Source organism: Phascolarctos cinereus, unplaced genomic scaffold (genome assembly GCF_003287225.1).
Source record: "Phascolarctos cinereus isolate Bilbo 61053 unplaced genomic scaffold, phaCin_HiC Scaffold_2;HRSCAF=192, whole genome shotgun sequence".
NCBI classification, from domain to species: Eukaryota; Metazoa; Chordata; class Mammalia; order Diprotodontia; family Phascolarctidae; genus Phascolarctos; species Phascolarctos cinereus.
This window is the reverse complement of record NW_027555625.1, coordinates 114,915,244-114,937,706: the sequence shown is the minus strand read 5'-3', so window position 1 is coordinate 114,937,706 and position 22,463 is coordinate 114,915,244. Positions and strand designations below refer to the sequence as shown.

Genomic DNA, 22,463 nt, shown 5'->3' with positions numbered 1-22,463 from the left:
TCAGCAATTTTGTCTGGTTTCCTTGATGTCTGTAGTCAATCATCCTTAATTAAGGTTTTGGAGAGGGTGAGACACTTTCTAGGTTTTGTTTAAGACATGGACCCAGTTGGTCTTCTTACATTGACTCCTCTCTTGTGTTCTACAATCTAGCAACACCTAGTTTTTTGTTTGTTTGTTTGTTTTGTTTTTAGCGCTAAGCACTGTCTCCCAACTATGTTCGTTTGTACTAGCTGTCACTCATGCTGGAATGCTCTCTCTCCTAACCTCAGCCTCCTGGATTCACTCAGACTCGTTCCAAATCCCACTTTCTTCTGCAAGAGGCATTTACCAGGACCTTCCACTTCTAGTACCGTCCTCTGGCTCTGGGATCACTTCCCATTTGTACTATGTATATCTGTCTTCCTCATTTGAATATGAGTTCCTTGAGGGCAGGAACCATGCTTTTTAACTTTCTTGAATTCCCCAGTGCTTTGCACAGTCCCTGGCACATAGTATATGGTTAGTAAATGTTTGTTGATTGATTTGAATGGGATGTCCCAGTGAAGACTTCTCAGTGTAATTAAGGTAATGAGTTCAGAAGGTAGTGTGAGAAATGAACTCTCAGAAGTGAAGGCTCCTCAAAGGGTCAAATAATTCTTGATTATTACTTTCAAAATCATCCCCCACTTAGACCCTGTTTTTAAGCACTTAACCGAAAGAATAAGCCCTGCCCCACCCCCAACCTGAGCTTCTGGCCTCTTTCCTTGTCTTTGAATTTCGGGTCTGGAATGTCAGCCTCACCTCCCAGTTAAGAGGATAGGAAGAAACTTTCGAGCTTAGAATGTGGTAAGGGATAGTGGTGGGTGGAAACTTGTTTGCGTGGTGGGTGGAGGCTTGTTTGCGTGGTAGGCGGAGATTTGCTTTCATAAGGTGGCCCCTCTTTCTCTCTCTCTCTCTCTCTCTCTCTCTCTCTCTCTCTCTCTCTCTCTCTCTCTCTCTCTCGCTCTCTCCCTCTCCCTCTCCCCACGTATCATCGAAGGAACAGACAGCCATCTCCCGAGACTGTAATAAAGGTAACCTTTACTTTACACCTTGAGAAGTCTCTGAGTTTAATTTGGGTTGGGGTCACTGTCCCACACAATTGATGAGCAAACTTTGTCATAAAATGACCATGGGGGAAAATTATTTTGATATTTAGATATTCATAGATCTCTATATTAAATCACACAATAATTTAGTGATAAACTACTTAACAATCATATATCTTTGATGTTATTCTGAGACTTTCTGAGTAGAAACATTTTGGGTTATATGCATTAATTAAAATTTGGATCAAACTCCATCATTGTGATAATGTAGTATACCCTTACTCATATGACATTCATCACAATTCCTATTATAATTATGTATATATATATATAGTAAATATTTCCTGTGAATTCTTTATGAGGAAATAAATTTAAACATACAGATTTTATGGGATTTTTCTATTTAAATGTGCAATTCAGCGACATTTTAAAAATAAAATGTATTGTTTTATAACAGTACATGAACCTAAAAACTCTGGTCTTTTTTTAGCTACCTAAATTATTTATTATTCAAAATTAATCTTTTGGAGCTATGAGACAGCACTTTTATCTTCTAAATAATCATAAAATCAAAAATTGATTTCCTGAAGGACTTTAATGAAGTTCTTTCTGACTGAGCCTCATTCCTATCAGCAATGAAATTCAAGACTTCCTGCTAATACATATTTTCAGAGAAAAGGTTGAGTAATTGGGATATATTTTCCTTTTGGAAATGGCAGTCTTTAAACCAGTCATATTAATTGGGTGAATGGTCATCTACAAATTCAGAAACACCCCAGACATGAATCAACTATCATTGTCAGAACAATTAATGCTGCTAGAGTTGTGATTCCATTTCTTTTTGCATTTTCCTTACATGTCTCATTGCCTTGGATGTTCATGGAAAAATAACTGTTGGTAAGAAAGAATTAAATGTAGTATTTTGTCTCTGTAAAAAAGAATAAAATGAGAAGAATTTGGAAAGAGAAAACTTAGCAGAATGTATCATTAAGGCATGGAAAAGAAAATGGAACTTTAAATTGCCTCTTTTTTCTTCCTTTCTGTAGTTTGAAGGACAAACAAACTTCAAATAAAATTTCAACTTTATCTCCATAGGTGTATCTACATCAAGCTCTCCCTTTAACTATCCTGGCAGAGTGGGAGATTCTCCTTTGCCAGGGTGTGGTCTGTATGCAGATTATCAGCTGAATTTTTTTTATTGTGCTTTATTAGTCCTGAAGTTATTGAGGAAGATGGGGAGGAAACCCTATCCGTAGCTTAGCCTCCTGCCACTAACCAGCTCCACGAAGTAAGGGGGAAGGTCAGAAGATAGGGCATGAAGGAAAAAGTACAAAGAGGTGTACCTTCCTGGGACTCTGTTTCTTTGTCTGTAAATGAGAGGATTGGGTTATATGGCCTTTGAGGTCCCTTCCAGTCCTAAATCTGTGATCCCATGATCATCCTCCCTTAAAGAGTATATCTTTGCATGTAATGAGTTTGTTTTTGCGTACAAGTACAGAAAAAGGTAGGTAGCATTTAAGCTTGTCTTAGAGATGTGGGACAGTGAAGGAGTGTAACAGTTGGAAGCTACTAAGCATGCTAATGTCTGTTCTTCTCAGAAGTCCTACTACATAAGGCAAGTTAATAAAAAGTATTTTAATTTTAAGACTAAATCCTGAGCATGCATGTATGTGCCCAGCAGAACCCAACATGGTTCCGTGACTGCACTTCTCGTAGTACCTCCCTTATCTATCTTTAGGCTCTCCCTGAACAGCCACCATTTACAATAGTAGGAAACCTGCCGTAGATTACTAGCAGGAGCCAGAAATGGCCAGAAACCCAGAAGTGTTGGTCTTCAACTTTGTGTTTTCTTTCCACTTCAGTTAACTACATTAACCTGTCATTGACCAGGCCTTGACTCCACAAATGGGATAGGAGGGATAGCAGGATCATATTGTAATTCCCACCACTCAACTATCAGCTCTTTCTGAGCAACAGTTATGTGCTTTCTTTTGGTTTTGGTAGCCCCCAATTTTTCATATGTATTAGATAATGAATGCTTTTCACACTTAAATCACTGAATTCCTTATCTGACCCTTCTGCCTTATGTTTTTTTTTCTTAAGTCTAGACAATCAACACACTAAAGCAAGCCCTAATTCATTGCATATTTCAGCCTTCAAGGTGTAAATATTCACATTCAAAATGTAATAATTGGCTGTGGAGCCAAGTACACCCCTGAGTCAGATTCCTGAGTCTGACACATGCTTTCTGTTTAAGCCTAAAATCACTTAGCTCCTTTGAGCCCCAGCAGCTCTCTAAGACTTCAAGTTGCAAATTGCTTATGTGCCTTGATGAAGGAAATTTCTTCACTGGAAGTTCTCCATACCAGCAAAATCACAGGTGCTAAAAAAAATTTTAATGGAGTCTTCAGAGCAGAAACAGACTTTTGAGACATCTACCCTCTATTCCAGTGGTCCATTTAGAGACGAGGTAACTGATGCTAATGTGTTTAAGGTATTTGCCCAAGATTCCAGAGTTTGGAGTGGCCAAACCTGAGTCTTGAACCTGGTTCACCTGACCCCTAGCTAGTTCTCTGTTTTATGCCTTATGTATTTTCCTTGTGAAATGCCAGATCAGGCTTTTCCTGGAGGGGAAACTTCCTCCCCCCAAAAAAAATTCTAGTGCCGGGCACTCTGGTAGACATACAAGGCAAGAATGAAACCACCTTTGTCCATAAGAAGCTTAGGTTCTATTGGAGGAGACAACATGTACACATATAAGAATCAGATATTTAAGAATAAGTACAAGATAATTTTAGAGAGGAGACACTGGCAGTTAGAGGGGTGAGGGGAATCAGGAAACACTTCAGTAGTGTTGAAGTAAGAGATGGTGCTTGAGTTGAGCCTTCAAGGAAATGTGGGATTCTAAGAGATAGAGGTGAAGAGGGAGTGGAGAACAACAGGCTGTACACAGAGTTAAACAAGGGTTGTCCTGTGTGAGGGACAACAAGAAGGCCCATCTGGATGGACCATCGAGTATGTAGAGGTGAGTAATAATATGTATAAGGTTAGGAAGATATTTTGGAGCCAGGTTTTAAATGGCAAACAATAGAAATTGTTTTTTATCCTAGAAGTTGTAGGGAGTCACAAGTTTACTGAGCCAAGAAATGAGATGCTCAGAGGTATATTTTAGGAGTGTTGAAGAGGTCTAGGACTTTTGGGGTGCTGGGACCCCAAGATTGCTGTACCAGGCCCTGCTGAATGAATTCAACTCAAATCTTCAGCCAGAGGAAAAGTTTATTAGTGATAAATCACGTTGACCAGGTGACACCCGTAAAGACGAGCGGGCATGAGAGGTTCTCAACTGGGTGATGCCCCTAAAGAGGAGCGGGCTTGAGAAGTTCTCAGCCTTTTGAGAGTGAGATTCTCAGCATCTGAATGAAGGCCAAGGTGGATCTTAAATACTAAAGTAACTTTGGGTGGCCAGAGAAGGGGGTTGGGAAAAGGGTCTAGGTAAGAATTCTAATTGGGGAGGTCTAAGAAATTAAGTAGACAATGGGAATAGCTAATGGAGGGAACAGGAAGGCAGAAGTCTGGAAGGCATCTGTACAAAATCAAGGTGGGGCTAGGACTTTCAAAAGGAGATAAAGGAAGGCCTTTCTGAGGCCTGTAGACAAAAGGGAGCCTAAGGCTTTCAAAGGGATATGAGGGGAGTTGATTAGGAAATTTGAAGGTTTAAGGGTTTTCTGGGTCCTGTAGACAAACAGGAGCCAGATTCTATTCAGGGCAAGGGTTGAAGGTGCATCTGAATAAGATCTAAAGGGCTTTCAAGGGGAGATGAGGGTCTGGGGCCTGTGAGTCAGATTCCCTTTGGGGCAAAGGGCGAAGATCTTGGCTTGGGCCCTGCCCCCATCAGTGTCACTTTGAAAAATATACAGAGAATAGATTAGAGAGAGAGACTTGATGTAGGGAGACAAATTCAGAGATTGTTGCAGTAGTCCAGGCAAGAAAGCAATCAGTCAGCAAGCATTGTTAAGCACCTACTATGTGCTGGGCACTCTACTAAGAAGTATGAGGAATTGAACTCATGCATGCATATTGTCTCACTGACCACGGGATGCTGTGAAGGTAGGATCAACAAGGTTGGGCAACTGATTGGGTATGGGGGAGAAGAAAAGCAAAGACTCAGAAATGAGTCCAAGATTGTGGACCTGAATGACTAGAAGGAGAAGCTTGCCCCTAACGGAAATAAGGATGTTTGGAAGAGTTTGAAGGTATAGATAGTGAACGTGAGAACAGATGGTGATTAAAACAATGGGAATTAACGAGCTCACCTAGAGAGTGTAAAGAGACAAGGAGGACCAAAGACAGAGCCTTGGAAAACTCCTACAGAGAACAGAACCTAGAGATAATGATCCCTCAAGGTAGGCTGAGAAGTCAGGGGGCACCTAGGTGGTGCAGTGGGTAGAGCACCAGCCCTGAAGTCAGGAGGACCTGAGTTCAAATCTGACCTCAGACCAATCCGGCCTTGACACTTACTGGCTGTGTGACCCTGGGCCAGTCACTTAACCCCAATTGCCTAAAAATTTAAAAAATTAAAAAATTTAAAAAAGAAAGAAGGAGCAGTCAGGTAAGAAAAGAACTCAAAGAGCAGGGTCACAAAAACTCAGAAGAGGCAGAGTATCCAGGAGGAGAGGCGGTCAACAGTGCCAGACATTGCAGAGTTTTATATGGATGTGGAGAAAAGGCCATTAGTTTTGTCAATTTAAAAATCATCGGTAACTTTGAAGAGAACGGTTTCATTTGACTGTTGTATTCAAACAGAGATTGCAGGGGGTCAAGAAGGGAATCAGAGGAAAGGAAGTAAACAGTTTATTCTAGGAGTTTGGCTGTGAAAGATAGGAGAGAAATAGGATGATGGCTTGAGGGGGTGGTAGGATCAATTGAAATTTCTTTAAGGATGAGAAGACCTTGGATTATTTGTAGGCAGAAGGGAAGGAGCCAGCAGATTGAGGATTAGAAAGAGGGAATGGTTGTGGGGGCAGTCTGCTTGAGAAGATGGGAGAGGATGGGATCCAGAGTATATATGGATTTTTTTAAAAGGGTTTCTTTTTTTGGTGAGGCAGTTGGGTTTATATGACTTGCCCAGAGTAACACAGCTAGTGAGTGTTATGTGTCTGAGTCCGGATTTAAACTCAGGTCCTCCTGACTCCAGGGCTGGTACTCTATCCACTGTGCCACCTAGCTGCCCCTGAGGGAGATTTTTAAAGAAGGGCTATCTCTTCATCAGAAATTGGAGTAAAGGAAGAGAGGATGGGGGATGTTGTTAAAGGTTTTTGAGATGTAGACCAGGAAGAGAAGCACCTTATAATGAATAGAATGAAGTGGATTACTCAGATCCTTCAAGGATCTGGTCTCTCCAGTTGTCTAGGAAGGTATTTTCTTCTAGATATTAAAACGTTCATTTTTAGATAATAGAGAGTCACTAAACGATTTCATTTTAGCAATTTATCTTTATCCTAGAAGAATAGATTTGGTGCCATAAGAATGTTACAAACCTACTCACCAAAGAACCACTACTTTGGATATTGACAAATGTGATTCATCTTGTCTTTCCTTGGGAGTGCATAAATTGAATTTATTATGCATACAGATTTCTTTATAAGATCTTAAACTGGATATATTTTATCATAGTATGATAGTAATTATTCAAAGATGTTTACCGTAATTTTGCAGTTTTAGAATAAGCTCAGAACAGATTTTCTCTAAGGTGAATTAGTCATTTAAATACCTTCTGCCTTAAAACAAAGCTAGAAATCCCAAGGGGGCCTTAGCAGTATGTGTGTGTGTGTGTGTGTGTGTGTGTGCGCGTGTGTGTGCACGTGCACACATATGCACACGCACACACACATCCAGTCCACTGTGCCCCTGGGGCAACTTCCCGCACTTAAAAACAACCCAATAAAATTAGTACCAGAGCCATGATTATGAAGATTTTTAAAAAGAATTTGCAGGATTTCCTTAGCTCCCTCCAGGAGTCTTCATCCAGGTTTGTGAATATCCACTCACCTGCCTAATATGAAGAGAAGTCCCCTAGAACCCCTTATAGGGCTTCTGCCAGACCAGACCAGTGGACTCCTTCCGGAGCAACTGTCCAAGTCCTCCAGAAAATCCTGCCCTCCTCTGCACCTGTTCTGTGCCTCTGATGGGTAAGCCCCCTGCTTATCATATCCACTTTTGTTTGGACAGCTCCTCCAACTTCCCCAGTGAGTTGTATTCAATAAAAGTCTGTAATCACTACTCAGAGCTGTAGTGGTGGAAGGTTTTTCTTGTGCTGGAACAAGCACTAAGCTGAAGACACCTTCAAAACGTTACACTAAACTTGGCCTAATTTTGCTTGTGGAATAACAATATTGTGACCACTTCATTTTTTTCTGTATGTTGTTCTTGTCCATTCATGTCCCATCTGCCTTTGCCCTACCATTCTTCCTTTCTTTCCATCATTCAGGAGATTTGGGTTCTAATCTTGGCTTGGCCATTTTCTGAGTTTGGACAAGTCTGTATGTGACCTGTCTGGGTCCTTGTTCCATTGCCTGTAAAATAAGGGGATTGAGTCTCCTTCTAGGTCTGAAATTCAGTTGTTCTTTTTCTTTAAAATGCCCAAATAAATACATATTACTTTTATTTTTAAATCAAGCAAAACAAACTCTCCTTTTCCCATCATCATGTCCATTTTTCTTTTCATGGGTTGTAGTATGGTGGAGTGGAAAGCCAGGATATATTGGCTCTAGGCCTGTTCTTGTCACTGAATTTGCTGTACGACCTGCAGGAAAACCATGCTACTTCTCTGGCTCTTAGTCTCCATCTCTAAAAAGAGGGTCCCAGATATAGATGATCTTTGAGGCCAATTCCAGTAGAGGAAAGTCTCTGTAAAAGAAATTGCCTCTGAGCTGAAATCTCAAGTAATTTAAAGTTTACTTCTATTTTCTCTTTTAGTTCCTGTTCTTTTTTCTTTTCTCCTTTTCAGTGTGATTGACCTTTAAGGCTCTTGCCAGACCTAAAATCCTATTACCTCAAATCCTGTGTTTCAACCAAAAGGATAATAGAACTGTAGCCCAGAAGTACTGCTGTAAAGGGGAACTTTTCATTTTGTTCTACAGTCTTTAGTAGTTGGTTGGAAGCCTCAATCAGGTGAGAGATCTTGTCTTGCTCAGGTTTTTTTTCTCTTCCATTGCCTACTACTCTGAACATACTGGGCATTTAATGCTCTTTTTTTTTTTGCCACTAAATATTTGTCCTCTATGATTTCTTTGAGAGAAAGAACCTTAAAGGGAGGGTTTGTGACCATCAAGAAAAGCTTAATAAATATATGCTCTTTTTTCTCCAAACCTAATTAGACCAGGAGAAAAATTGAATAAACACCAATGGGATTTTGATTAGCCTGTAGTGAGAAACTGGCAATTTTAAATGTTTGTTATTTTCCATCTTTAATAGGCTTTTAAAAATCTCGAAACCCTAAAAGTGCATGTACTTTTGGAGCAAGTAGGCAATAATTCTCTTTCTATCAAGGAGGGACTTGTGCACTCCTAAGAGTCTGGTTCAGTGTGTTCTAAGCCCCTCCTAATCACTCCCACTTAGCTTCCTCAAGCATTGTATTTTGAGGAATATTAATAGGATGAGAACTGGTTCCTGTTTTATCAGTGTAATCATTTTTATGTTTATAAAGCATTGAAGGGCCTAGTAAAGTTATTGGGGTGTGTTTCATTTTTATATAGTTTTTATTTTCATAACAAATACGCTTGTGGAATAGAAAACAAATTATTCTGTTTTCTCTTTCAGGGATGTTGCACAGAGAGCTTAGATTGATTTGTCTATGCCCTACCATGGTAGGCAAGTGACTGAGTTGGAACCAGAACTCAGTCCTTCTGTTTCCCAGTTCAGCCAGCACTCCCCTTTACCTGCCTAACTTTTATTAGATGCTGTTAGATGATAACCTGTTAAACTAATGCGACAGACCCATTAGATTGTAAACTCCTTGAGGGCAGGGACTGCCTTTTGCCTCTTTTTGCATCCCCAACACTTAGCGCAATGCCCTGCACATCGCAGGGTCTTAATAAATGTTTATTTAGTGGTAATGCTGTCTTTTATAAGAGTAATCATCCTGGGTTAACCTCTGCACATCAACCCAAAATGTAGGATTTAAAAACTGAATATCCAGGAGAAAAAATAGTTTAAAATATGACTGATTCCTTTTTTGAATTCACAATTAAAATATTAGCTGACTTTGCAATCAAGAGAAGCCGCAAGGTAGAGGCCATTGTAATGCAGAACATTATTTTACCATTTAGGTAGTAGGGCCCTTTAGGCAATGGAAAGCAGAAGTTGCTGCTTAATCTTGCCCCAGACCTCTTTCCTCCTAAATCTAAACAATAGTGAAATGTACTCCTGCATGGCTTAAGCACAGCCCCTACCTCCAAAGCAAATGGATAAGAAAACTTGCAATACAATGGCTTTAGATAATTATGTTTATACCAGAAACCAGGACACCTTGTCTGGTTTGTGTGATCTCTGATTTGTAATGATGGGGTGCTCGGGTGCTTGTGCTTATACTTTTGCCCCAAAATGCCTCCCTAGTCTCAGAAACACTATCTCTAACAACCACTCCCCAGCCCAAGGACGCTGTGCCTAGCAGTATTCATGCATGGGCCTCAGCAAGACCCTTATCTGGCTGCTCAGGAAAGTTTGCAGAGCATTATCATATCTACACAGAGGGAGAAGGGTGTCCTTGACCAGCCAGACTTCAAAGATCCATCCTCCTCCCTGTCCTGTATACTCCCTATATAAACCTTAGCTCAACCCCTGATGGGGGCTGCTTGATTTGGATGTGAATATCCCTGGCAGCCGTGTGCTAATAAAGTCCACAATTTAAAATTAGCTTGGGTGGTCAACTCGTTCATTTCTCGGTATAACACCATGACATGGCAGTGACAATACAGGGAACAGAATATATTTGCAGAATCTTAGATGATTATAAGGCAATGATCAAGGCTGGTAGAATATAAGGAAATAGCTAGCTTGTATGTCACTGGTGCCATGTATGTTACTGTGGTGAGTGTTCCAAATGTGGGCATGTAGTGCCTCTGCGACAAGATGTTTTCAAATTTACTTCATGTTTGCAGCTGATACGGAAGAAATGGAAGAAAAAATGGGGTCAATGAAATCTAAGAAATGTTAACTGAATTAACTAACAACAGAAACTCAGTACCCAGTCAACAGGAGAAAAAGTTTGTAAAAAAAAAAAAAAGAAGCACAAGTTGCATGATTTTTTGAGAGTAAATACATGATTATCATTCATTCATTCAATATGCATTTATTAAACTCCTGCTATGTGCCAGCCACAGTACTAGATGCTAAAGATACAAACCCAACAGTATTCGCCTTTGAGGAATTTACATTCCATTGGGAGAAAGCAACATGCACACAGAAGATTAGATCCAAAATATATATTAAATAGATGCAAAGTCATTTCTGAGGGGAGGGGACTAATGTGGATATTATGCATCCCCTTATTAGTTTTTTCAAATCTGTTTACTCTTTCCTAAATATTTCCTTGTTTTGAATGAGTCCTGATGTGAATGTGGGTACTGGATCTTGTTTAAAAGTCTAGGTCTGGTGAAGTGAGCAGAACCAAGAGGACTTTGTACACAATAACAGCCATGTTATGCAATGACTAAGAATGTTAAACTGAACCCTTCTCAGCATTACCAGGATCTAAGACATCTCCAGAGGCCTCGGGATGGAAAATGCTGTCTACATCCAAAGAAAGAACTATGGAAGTCGAACCGCTATCACTTATTTTTTTACCTTCTGTTGAGTTTTGTTTCATCTTTCTGATGGTTCCTCCTATTGGTTTTAATTTTTACTTACAACTTCACTAATGTGAAAATATGTTTAATGGGTATGTAAATGTAAAGCCTATGTCAGATTGTGCTCTGTCTGGGGGAGGGTGGGGGGGGGAAAGGGAGAAAAATTTTTGACTCAAAAGCATATGGGAAAAAAAAAGTTAAAAAAAAAGTCTAGGTCTGGATAACTAGATCTAAAGGAATAGCACCAGTTCCTTCATTGGTCTTAGGGTTTATCGAAAGAAAGAAGAATGAGAAAAAGAAATAGGCTACAGAGTGAATAGGAACAAAAAGTAGCGCTTTCTCTTACTAATCAGAGTATAATAGAATAAGAAAAAGAGAGCTGGAGGAAAGACTGGTTGGCATGGCTGTTGGGAAAAAACTAAGAGACCAACCCTATAATTAAATAGTCCTGGTCCAGTATCACAGTGTTTTGCACATAACAAGACCTTTAATGAGTGGTTTTTCATTCATTCATTTACTCATTCATTCATTCACAGATAATGAACAAATATTCCATTCTTAATGGAATCAAAATACCAAACCCGAACCATGTTGCCTGATCTTAAATACAGGACTTCCACCTCTGATATTTCATCAGTTTTTGTTCAGTCATTTCAGTCTTGTCCAATTCTTCATGACCCCATTGGGGGTTTTCTTGGCAAAGATACTGGAGCGGTTTGCCATTTCCTTCTCTAGCTCATTTGAGAAATGAGGAAACTGAAGCAAACAGGGTTAAGTGACTTGCCCAGAGTCACACAGCTAGGAAGTGTCTGAGGCTGGATTTGAACACAGCAAGATGAGTGGCTCAACACTTTATCCACTGCACCACCTAGCTTCCCAACTCAGAATTACTCACAAGAAAAAGCCACAGTAAGGGATTTTGCAATGAAGTTATTAACACCTACTTTATTTCACTTATTCCTTATGTTAAGGACTTGCCTTCAAGAGGCAAGTAGACCCTTCCCCCCTTACTAAGTGCCTACTAGATTAATTAATAAACCAATTATTATCTATATTAATGTTATTAAATGTTAATAAGTGCTCTGAGGTTGTTGCTAGGGGAATAAAATGATTTTTAAAAGAATCTTTACCAGCAGAACCAGGAGAATGTTGTACACAGTAACAGTCACATTGTGCGATGACTAATGTTGATAGACTTAGCCCTTCTCAGCAATGTAAGAATCTAAGACACCTCCAAAGGTTCCATGATGGAAAATGCTATCCACATCCAAAGAAAGTACCATGGAGTTTGAATGCAGATCGAAGCATACTATTTGCTTTTTTTTTTCTTCTGTTGTGTTTTGTTTCCTCTTTCTGGTAGTTCCTCCTATTGGTTCTAATTCTTCCTTACATGTGAAAATATGTTTAATAGGAATGTATGTGTATAGCCTATGTCAGATTGCATGCCATCTTGGGGAGGGAGGGGGAGAAAAATTTAAACCTCAAAAGCTTATGGAAGTGATTGTTGATAAATCAAAATAAATTAATATAAAAAAATTTTTTTAAAGAGTCCTTACCCTCAAAGAGCTTATAGTCTAGTTATAATCTAATGTGGGAACTAGAAAATATTTAACTCACTTTGTTTTGCAAATAAGTTACATTGTGAAAGAGTAGTACACTTCTGTGATAATATCACAAAATCACAGAATTCCAGAATCAGAAGAGACTTCCCAGGACTGGTCAATTCAAGACTTCTTTTGAGAAGGAACTCACTGCCTCCAGGCAGCCTATCCCACTTTGGAAAGGAGCTTTGTTGGGAAATGTTTGTGTCCAGCTGAGTTTTGCCTCTGTAACTTCCCCCCCACTCTTAGTTTTCTGGTTTCTGGACCAAGCAGAACAAGTTTTAACTCCTCTGTGACAACCTGAAGACAGCTGTTATGTCCACCTGAGCCTTTTCTTTTCCAGGCTAAACATTCCTAAGTTCTTCAACTGAATTCTCATACAACATAAACTCAGAATCCATAGCTATCCTGGTCACCCACCTTTGGACACACTAGCATATCAGTGTCCTTAAAATGTGGCACCTACAACGAAACACAGTGTTGTGGTCAGCCCCGTATACTTAGTGTATACCTTTGACTGAATGATGGATTGGTTCAACTTATTGAAATTGGCCATTTAGCAGCTGCTAGGGTGGTACTCTGGATAGAAACTGGTCCGGAATCAGTACTGAATTCAAATCCAACCTCAGGCACTTACTGGCAGTGTAACTCTGGAAAAATCACTTAACCTGTTTGCCCCAGTTTTTGAACTGTAAAATGGGAATAATAACAGCACCTACCTCAGTATCAAATTTAATAATATTTGTAAAGTTCTTAATATAGTGCCTGACACAGAGTAAGTGGTATAGAAGTGCTTATTCCCTCCCTCAATCAGAAGTTTGACCCTTGTGTGTTTACATTAATTGATAATGGGGTGAATCAAGGGAGTCTCTTCTAAATAGATGGAAAAAAATAATTCAATCCAAAATACACGAAGGTGTAACTATAAAATCATGAAGCTGATTTACCTATGAGATTCCTGGAATAAGGCTCATTATTTCAGTTATGCCTCATGTATTTATTGAGGAAAAATTGATATGGAGATTTATATATGAATATATCTGTGTATATACATATATATGCATATATATACATATATACACACACACACATATATATATACACACATATATATATATATATATATATATATATATATATATATATTTAGTCATTTTTCAGTCGTGTCCAGCTCTTCATGACCCCATTGGGGGTTTTCTTGGCAAAGATACTGGAGTGGTTTGCTCTTTCCTTCTCCAGCTCATTTTACAGATGAGGAAACAGGCAAACAGGGTTATGTGACTTGCCCAGGGTCATACAGCAATGTCTGAGACCAGATTTGAACTCGGCTCCAGATCACTTCACCACCTAGTGTTCTTTCCCAGCCCCCCCCCATATACTGCTCTCTCATCCTGAATTTTCTTTTCACTCCTATTGGTCAGATTAGTTTTTACTACTACTACTAATAGTTACAGCACTTTAAGGTTTGCTAAGGAAAGCTATGGCAAATCTGTATAGCATACTAAAAAGCACTGATAATACCTTGCTGACAAAGGTCCATATAGTCAAGGCTATGGTTTTTCCAGGAGCAACGTATGGTTGTGAGAGTTGGGTTGTAAGGAAAGCTGAGCACTGCAGAATCGACGCCTTTGACTTGTGGTGCTGGAGAAGACTTAAAGAGCCGGTTGGACAGCAAGGCACTCCAATCAGTCAATACTTAAAAGACGTTAATTCAGGCTGTTCACTGGAAGGTCAGATGCTGAAGATGAACTACTTTGGCCACGTAATGAGAAGACAGGAAAAGACGCTGATGTTGGGAAAGGTTGAAGGCAAAAGGAAAGGGGGGAGCAGAGGATGAGATGGATGGATGGTGTCAGAAAAAACAAGCATGACCTTGGACGGACTTGGAGAGATAGTAGAGCCTAGAAGGGCCCGGCGTGCTATTGTCCATGGCACCACAAAGAGCTGGATGTGTCTAAACAACAACAATGACAAATATCTCGTTTGATCCTCACAACAACCCTAGGAGATAGGTGCTTTTGTTATCCCCATTTTATAGATGAGAAAACTGAGATAAGAGATTAACTGACTTGCTTGTGGGTCACACAGTATGTATCTGAGGGCTGATTTGAGCTCAGGTCTTTTTAACTCAGCCCAGGACTGTATCCACTGATTCATTAATGCTTAAGTTTAAGAGGATTTAGCTGCCTCCTAGCTGCTACTACTATACCATCACCACCACTACTAGTTACTTATCTGAATACTTTTATATGAATGACTGTGAGTTACCTTATTGTTCTTTTTCTTCTACATGTTATGAATCTTCTTGCAACATGTATCAATATGAGTTTTTTATTGATTTAACATTCCACAGTGATGAGATGACACCAGGTACTCAATTAGAATCTTTAAGTTCAAGTTAAGCTAAGAATAATCTTGATTTGGCTTGGTAGGTAAGACATGAATGAGTGTCCATGTTTAAATTGTATCTTGTTCTGGTCCTCCTGGCTACCTCTCTCCCTCCCCTGTCCCCCAGTCCCATCAGTATAGTAAGTTTATAAGTAGCCAGTACAAAGGAGCAATAGTAGCAAATTAGATTTCAAAAGAGAACCTGGAAGTCGGGTACAAATTGTCCTAAAGATCAAAGAAGTGTAACATACAAGTTGTGTCATATAGTAACCAAAATTCACATCCTGGTAATGTGTGCCCAATCAGCAGAAGCCATCTTGGTGCTGCCATCAAGGTCCTATGATATGTAAATTTCAATCAGGTTCCAGATCTACAGAAAATCAAAAAGTTGTTGATAACTGAAGTTTTACCAGTAACTTTGAGATGATTTGGATATGTTAATGGTCTAACCCCAAGATGGTACAGATAAGAAGGAGTTGGTCGGTTTCCTCAAACTCCTGCCCCTTGAACACTGTCCCATCTTGGTCAGGGCTATACTGCCAGTGCTCCCAACACTAATCCATATGTATGTGAGTGACAATCTATACTTCACCCACCAACCTCTTCCTCTCACTACCTGCCTTCATCGTCCCATTCCCACATTTCTGAGCCATGCCATCTGCCTCTGTACCTTTTTCAGTGCTTGTCCCTGCCTTAAAGGGCTTTTTGCCTCCATACTCACTGTATCTAACTGAAGTCTGATTGCCGGGGCATCTAGGTGGCGCTGTGGATAGAGCACCGGCCCTGAAGTCAGGAGGACCTGAGTTCAAATCTGGACTCAGACCAAACCCTTCACACTTACTAGCTGTGTGACCCTGGGCAAGTCACTTAATCCCAACTGCTTTAAAAAAACCAACCAAACAAAGTGTGATTGCCTCCCTGTTTCCCACCACCGATTGTGGTATTTCCCATGAATACCCAAAGAACTTGGGGTACCTACCCACACTCCATAATTTCACTAATTAATTATCAATTCAACCCCCAAGTATTTGTACCTTTTGGCTACAGTTGTAAATGCCAATCTTATTTAAAATTCCACTCATGATTACTAGATATCATATAACATTCAACAGCACACCATGTTGGGATTCTCAAACAAGTTAGAAAATTTTGATATAATAGCTTCCTCTTAATCTTTTCTGGCTCTGCCCTAAAATAGCAGAAGTTAATTAGCTCTACTTAAGAGCATCAACAGTATCATACCATGATATAACATTCTTATTTATTGTTATCCTGTGCTAAAAATAGTCCTTTTTGGAATATATTGCTAGCCCCTTAAGCCCTGCATACATATATCTAAAGTGTATATTTTGAGTTATTCTGAGTAACTCGGTTTTGAATAGAACAGAATCCAAATTGTTGCTATGAAGAGAACCAGGTATGTGGAATCACAGCTTTCTGATCTACTCCCCCCCCCCAAGGCCTTAAAACTGTTGCATCCAAAAAAAAAGTTACTCCTTTGGCTTTTCCTTTTCAGTAATGGAATTTAAAGGAAACAGAGGTATTTATTGTCTTTTGTGATCACCACTCAACTTTATCCATAGGTATATAGATTGTTCAACAAGTAATTGTTGTTTTTTTTATTTTTTGGGCAGGGGGAGGCTAGGCAATGGAGACTTGAGCAGGGTCACACAGCTAGTAAGTGTCAAGTGTCTGAGGCTGGTTTTGAACTCAGGTCCTTCTGATTCCAGGGCTAGTACTCTATGCACTGTGCCACCTAGCTGCCCCTACAAATACTTGTTGAATGTCTGCTCTGTGGGAAGCATTGGGCATTTTGTGGGGATACAAGGCAACATCAGATGCAGCCCCAGAATTTGCTGTTGGCACACATAAATAAGGCAAAGCAGTAATTGACAAGGACTGAATAGGCTGTATAGATAGTAAAGGATTAAGGAAGGAAAGATACTTTCCTGGAAGGTCATCGGAAGGGTTTAAGGAGAAGGAAGAAACCTTGAACAAGGACTAGCAGGAGCAGCAGTGCCCAACACACAGACCTACAAAGCTTTAAGCCTTGCCTTGTGTTTTATATATGTATCACCTCATTTGTACTGACAGCTCTGTGAGGTGGACACTACATTTTAGAGACGAGGAAACTGAAACTTAGAGAAGCTAAGGGATTTGACTCCAGATACTCAAATCCATCACTCTTTCCAGCAAGGCCCTTTCAGAGCTAAGTAGATAAAACCCTGGACTTGGGAGACCAACAGGAACACCTCCATACAAATATATTTGGCCTCTTGGAGCCTCAGTTTACTCATCTGTAAAATGGGGATAATAACGGTCCATACCCCCTACAGAGTTGTGAAGAGGATCAAATGCAATGAAGTCCATAAAAGGTTTTTACAAACCTTAAAGTGACACACACATATGCATGGGGTGTCCAAAAGTCCTGGTGCAGTTTTAAGTGACTAAAGCTATGTATTTAAGCCACAATTACAACGGGCAGCTCATGGTAGTTAGCATTTTCATAGACGGAAGAGAATGAGAACAGTCATGACAGGGAAAGGGTAAGAACAAAGACAGGAGAGTTATAGGCATATTAAAATAATGAGATCCATTTGTGTAGTGGAATAAAGGGAGATAAAATTGGGATAATAGGTTGAGGCCAGATTTTTGAGAGCCTTTGATTCCAGACTGAAGAGTTTGGGCTTTATTCAGCAGGCAATGGAGAGCCATTAGAGGTTTCTGAGTGACAGCTGTGTTTTAGGATGATTCACCTGGCAGTGATGTGCAAGTAGATTAAATAAGACACTGAGACCAAACACTGAGAGGGCCCTGATTTACAAAATACTCCATAAAAGAAAAGAGTTGTTTTGGCCCTGAATATTTCTTTCCCTTACAGTTAATATGGGTTAAAGGGTGGGGGTGGGGGCCTGGTTTGGAAGTCCAGAATGTAAATGCCACTGACTTCTGAGCGGTCTTTCTTTCCTGGGTGGCCTTTGTGTCACTATGGTTTTATTCTGAAGCTAGAAACAAGTTACTTTATCAGTTCTATATTTACTTGACTGTCAGTGAAACTGCTACTTTGCTTGTCTTTAACAGACCGGATATGTCACGTTCAGAGACAGGTAAATTGAATAAGTACATTGTAACCTCATTTGTCCAGCCCTGGACATCTGCTTTATCCAGATAATTTTGCCGTCTAAGCTTGCCTGTTGAACCTCTGCAGACCTCCCTTCAGGGAGTATTTTACATCATTACCATTCTTCATGCAGCATTTGTTCAGTTATCTCCCCTTAAATTAAACAGAACCGATGAGCTTCCACGAAGCTCCACTGAGCTAACTTGACTTTTTAGCCTGTTCTGGGAGGCCTTGTTCAGTCTCCCCTTTGCAGCCCTATGGTATGGTGGACCTCTGCATCCTAACACCTGTATTCACATTCGCCTCAGAACTTAGAGATTCATAGAATATATTCAGTCAGTAAAGAGTTCTTAGAGGTCATCTAGTCCAGTGCCATTTTGTAGCCCTAAAGGATTGGGTCTTGTCTCTGGGGGTCACACAAATAGAATCTAGGTCATCTGACTCCCAGGCCAGTGTTGTTGACAGGATCTAGCTGCCTCTTTAAGGGCCGGTTCCTGGAGGACCAACTTGGAAGTCACAGCAGCTCTGATCTGCCATTCTGCTAATTTAATAAAGGATACTTAAGCCTGTAATCCTAAAAAGTACCTAATGAGCACCAAGCACTATGCTATGAGGTACAAAATTAAATATAAGATGTATTTCCTGACCTCAAAGAGTTTGCAGTCTAGTTAGGGAGCCAACCTTTGTTTTCTCTGGGTTAGTCTTAATTGCTAGACTATGTGATACATAAGAATTCAGATTAGAAGAGAGCAATGTGGATTGTGACTATATAACAGGTTACTACCCCGGACTGAGTGTGGGAGTGTTTGGGGTAGTTAAGTTATGAAAGGAGCAAGCAGGCAGGCCGAGAACTAGGATAGAGCAGTGTCACAAAAATCCAGGGGGGCCAGCACCCAGGAGGAGAAGTGGTCAGCACTGTCAAATGCCGAGGAGGATGAGGATTGTAGAAAAGGTCATTGGACTTGGCGATTAAGACATCACCAGTTCCAGTAGAACGATGAGGTTGGAAGCCAAACAGCAGAGGATTGAGAAGTGGGTGTGATGGGAGTGAATGGGAGGAAAGAAGTTACATAGTTACCCTCAGCAAGTGCTGTTGATTCCATGTCCTTGTTGTTAGGGTCCATTGATGGAGAAAGCAGGAAGGGAAAAGAATGGGAAACCATGAATTGGAGTTTCACTCAAGATGCTAGTTGGTTAAGTCCACACAGACTGCAGGCCAAGAAGAAGGAAACATTCACTGACTCCCAGCTGAGGAAGGAAACTTGGGGGGGAGGGGGAGAGAGCACCGGCAAGCTCCCTTGAACCCTTAAGCTTATTGTTTGCCCCTTAACTCCCTCTGCCCTCTAGTGTTAGGTAGATTCAGCCTCTGGCCATCTTGTATTGTGGTTACTGTTTATGTTGTGATATTTCCCATCATACACCATAAGGGCAGGAATTGTAATATCTAAATTTGGGATCGTTATGGTGGTTACTTAATAAATTTTTGTTGATTTGATTGAATTGAATTAGAATCAGGTAAAATTATATAAAACTCATTATATATATATATATATAATATATATATATATATATATATGTATGGATGGATGGATGTATATATAGTCAAAACTGGTTTTAAAGTTAACGGGTTTGATTTTGTTTTAATGCTTACCATGTTTTTCCCGGAGTTGCCTTCCCCTCCTTCTTGCCTGAGAAGGCCTAGAATTGAGCCCTCTATTTCACTTTCTTCCATCTCTTCTAGCAAATTAGACTCTCTCTCTCTCTCTCTCTCTCTCTCTCTCTCTCTCTCTCTCTATATATATATATATATATATATATATATATATATATATATGTAATTTGTTCTGATTAATCTGTTGCAACACATGTATTTATTTACAAATTTGAAGTGTTTTCCACAGTATTATAATGCATGCATGATAGGGCTAGGGCTAGGACCTATGATTATATCAATATGGGGGACTCCCATAGAGATAAGGAAATTCCCTTGCCAAAGCAGGTTGGCATCTTCTCTTAGAGAGCTACCTAGACTCCTGAAAGGTTTAGGTGACTTGCACCAGGTCACAGTCAGTATGTGTCAGAGGTGAGACCTAAACCGAGTTCTTGGTTCTGAATCCTGCTTTCTTCCACTGTGCAACACTGTCTCTCAGTGTACAGAAAATAAAATTAATTATAAATTCTCATTGTAAGTAAAACAGCACAAAAAAATTTCTTGCCGTCAAAATATTTCTATGTCCTAGTGGATGGCTAGTAGTAACAATGCTTTATTGATCAGGTTACACTTTTCAGTGTTTCAAGTTTCTAATACTTGGCCATGTAACTGTCATCATCGTTATCATCATTATATTTATATAGCTTTTATTATATGCCAGGCATCATGCTAAGTGATTTACAATTATTATCTTATTTGATCCTCGCAGTAACCCTGGGAGATAAGTGCCATTACTACCCTCATTTTATAAATGAGGAGACTGAGGCATATAGGGTTAAGTGACTTGCCCAGGGTCACACAGAGCTAGTGTCTGAAGCTGCATTTGAACTCAGGTCTTCCTGACCCCAGTTCCTGAGATCTATCTGCTGTGACCCCAAGCTTCCTATTGTAGGAGACCTGAGCTGATAAAGTAGAGCAATACGGCTTGGACAAGTCGCTTTATGCCCCTAGTCCTCAGATTCACCTTCTGTTAATTTAGACTAATAACATAATAATATTTGCATTATCTTCCTCATAGGATTATTGTGAAGAAAAAATGTGACATGTACTATTTACAATTCTTTTGCCCTGACATCAAGTTAAAATCACCCTTCAAATTCCCTCATTCCCTATTCCCAATAACAAACCACCCCTTTATTTCTAGAAAAACCATGTAAACTCCCAAACACCTAAAAGCCCTAGGTCCAGTCCATTGGAGCAGGAAAAAAAGGAAGCTGTGTCCAAGAACACTCTCTCTCTTCATAGTGGATTCAAAGCCCTCTTCCTGATTTGATGATCCTTATAGCATTCTGGCCCTAATTGATCTGGTTATACTGAGTGTTCCTTTGCTACAGAATGCGGAAGTCTTGACTTCAAAAGAGGCTGTAAGGGAGCAGCCAGGTGGTGCAGTGGATAGAGCACTGGCCCTGGAGTCAGGAGGAGCTGAGTCCAAATCTGAACCCAGACACTTGACATTCACTAGGTGTGTTAGTCTGGGAAAGTTATACTCTGCTTGTCATCTCCATGTCTTAGGACTATGATTTCCTGCAGAACTGTTTATTAAAACAAAATATTGTAACGAAAGAATCCAGTGGTTCTATGAGATTAGCTATAATCAGAATTTACTTCTTCATGTGAATAACTTAGGTGTTAATTATTCATTTTAAGTGGTAAAAGATTACCCAAAATATTGTTTAATGCAGTGTTAGGCTATAAGTGCCTTGGGGGCAGGAATGATTGATTCTTAAATAGACTGTATTACAGGTAAATTTGTGACATCTCTTTTTTTAATTTATTTACAGCAACTGGGAAAGGAGACAAGATCATGTGTTTTTGTCCTAATGAAGCAGCTAATATAACTACATTTTTCTTGCTTTTAAAATGATTATATGTATTTGGATAATATTTATGTTTTTGCCATTTTTAACCATGCGGTTTAGTAGAAAGAATACCAGACTGGAAATTAGGAATGCTTAATTGTCTTCCAGATAACTGTGTGACCTTGGGCAAGTCACTTTAGTCACTATGAACTTCAGTTTTCTCCTTTGTAAAATGAGGCAGTTGGACTACCTCTTAACTCTAAAATGCCACTACTGGGCATTTTATTATGGCATTTTTTTATTTAAAAATTTTTTTTTCAATTAACAAACATTTATTTTCTCTCCTGGGGCAGCTGGGTGGCATAATGAACAAAGTACAGGGCCTGGAGTCAGGAAAACTACTTGAATTCAAATCTGGCTTCAGACACTTACAAGCTTTGTGGCCCTGGGCAAGTCACTTAACCTCTGTTTGCCTCAGTTTCCTCAATTGTAAAAATAACAATAACAGCACCTACAACCCAGAGTTGTTATGAGGATCAAATGAGATGTTTGTAAAGTGTTTAGCATCGGGCCTGGCACATAGTAAGGGCTTATTGTCTTCTCCTCCTTCCCGCTCTTCAAATACCTTCTGAAGACTACCATTGTATCCTTCTTGAGTCTTCTCTTTGTCTCCAAACTTGATCATTCCCTTCAACCCATCCTCACATGATATGGACCTAAGTTCTTTGGCCATCTTAGCTGACCTCTCAGATGGTCTTTACCACTTCCCTCCTTAAACTTAGGCACCCAGAGCTGAGCACCTTACTCCCAAAGAGGTGTGACTGGGACAGAGTACGAAGGCACTTTCGCCTCCTTATTCCTGGAAGCTGTGCCTCTCTTCCTGTAGCCCAAGTTCTCACTAATCTTTGGGCTGCCATATCACACTGCTGAC

At 39.9% G+C, this 22,463-nt stretch overlaps 1 protein-coding gene across 1 annotated transcript in view; it reads left to right on the top strand.

The window, feature by feature from the left end:
• Nucleotides 1-22,463, top strand: part of LOC110207549 (N(4)-(Beta-N-acetylglucosaminyl)-L-asparaginase-like) — a 78,773-nt gene that overhangs the window by 51,362 nt on the left and 4,948 nt on the right. The window contains 3 exon segments of the mRNA XM_020985211.2: nt 1,926-1,964; nt 2,163-2,267; nt 21,515-21,553. Coding sequence (XP_020840870.1) covers nt 1,926-1,964; nt 2,163-2,267; nt 21,515-21,553 — 183 coding nt within the window.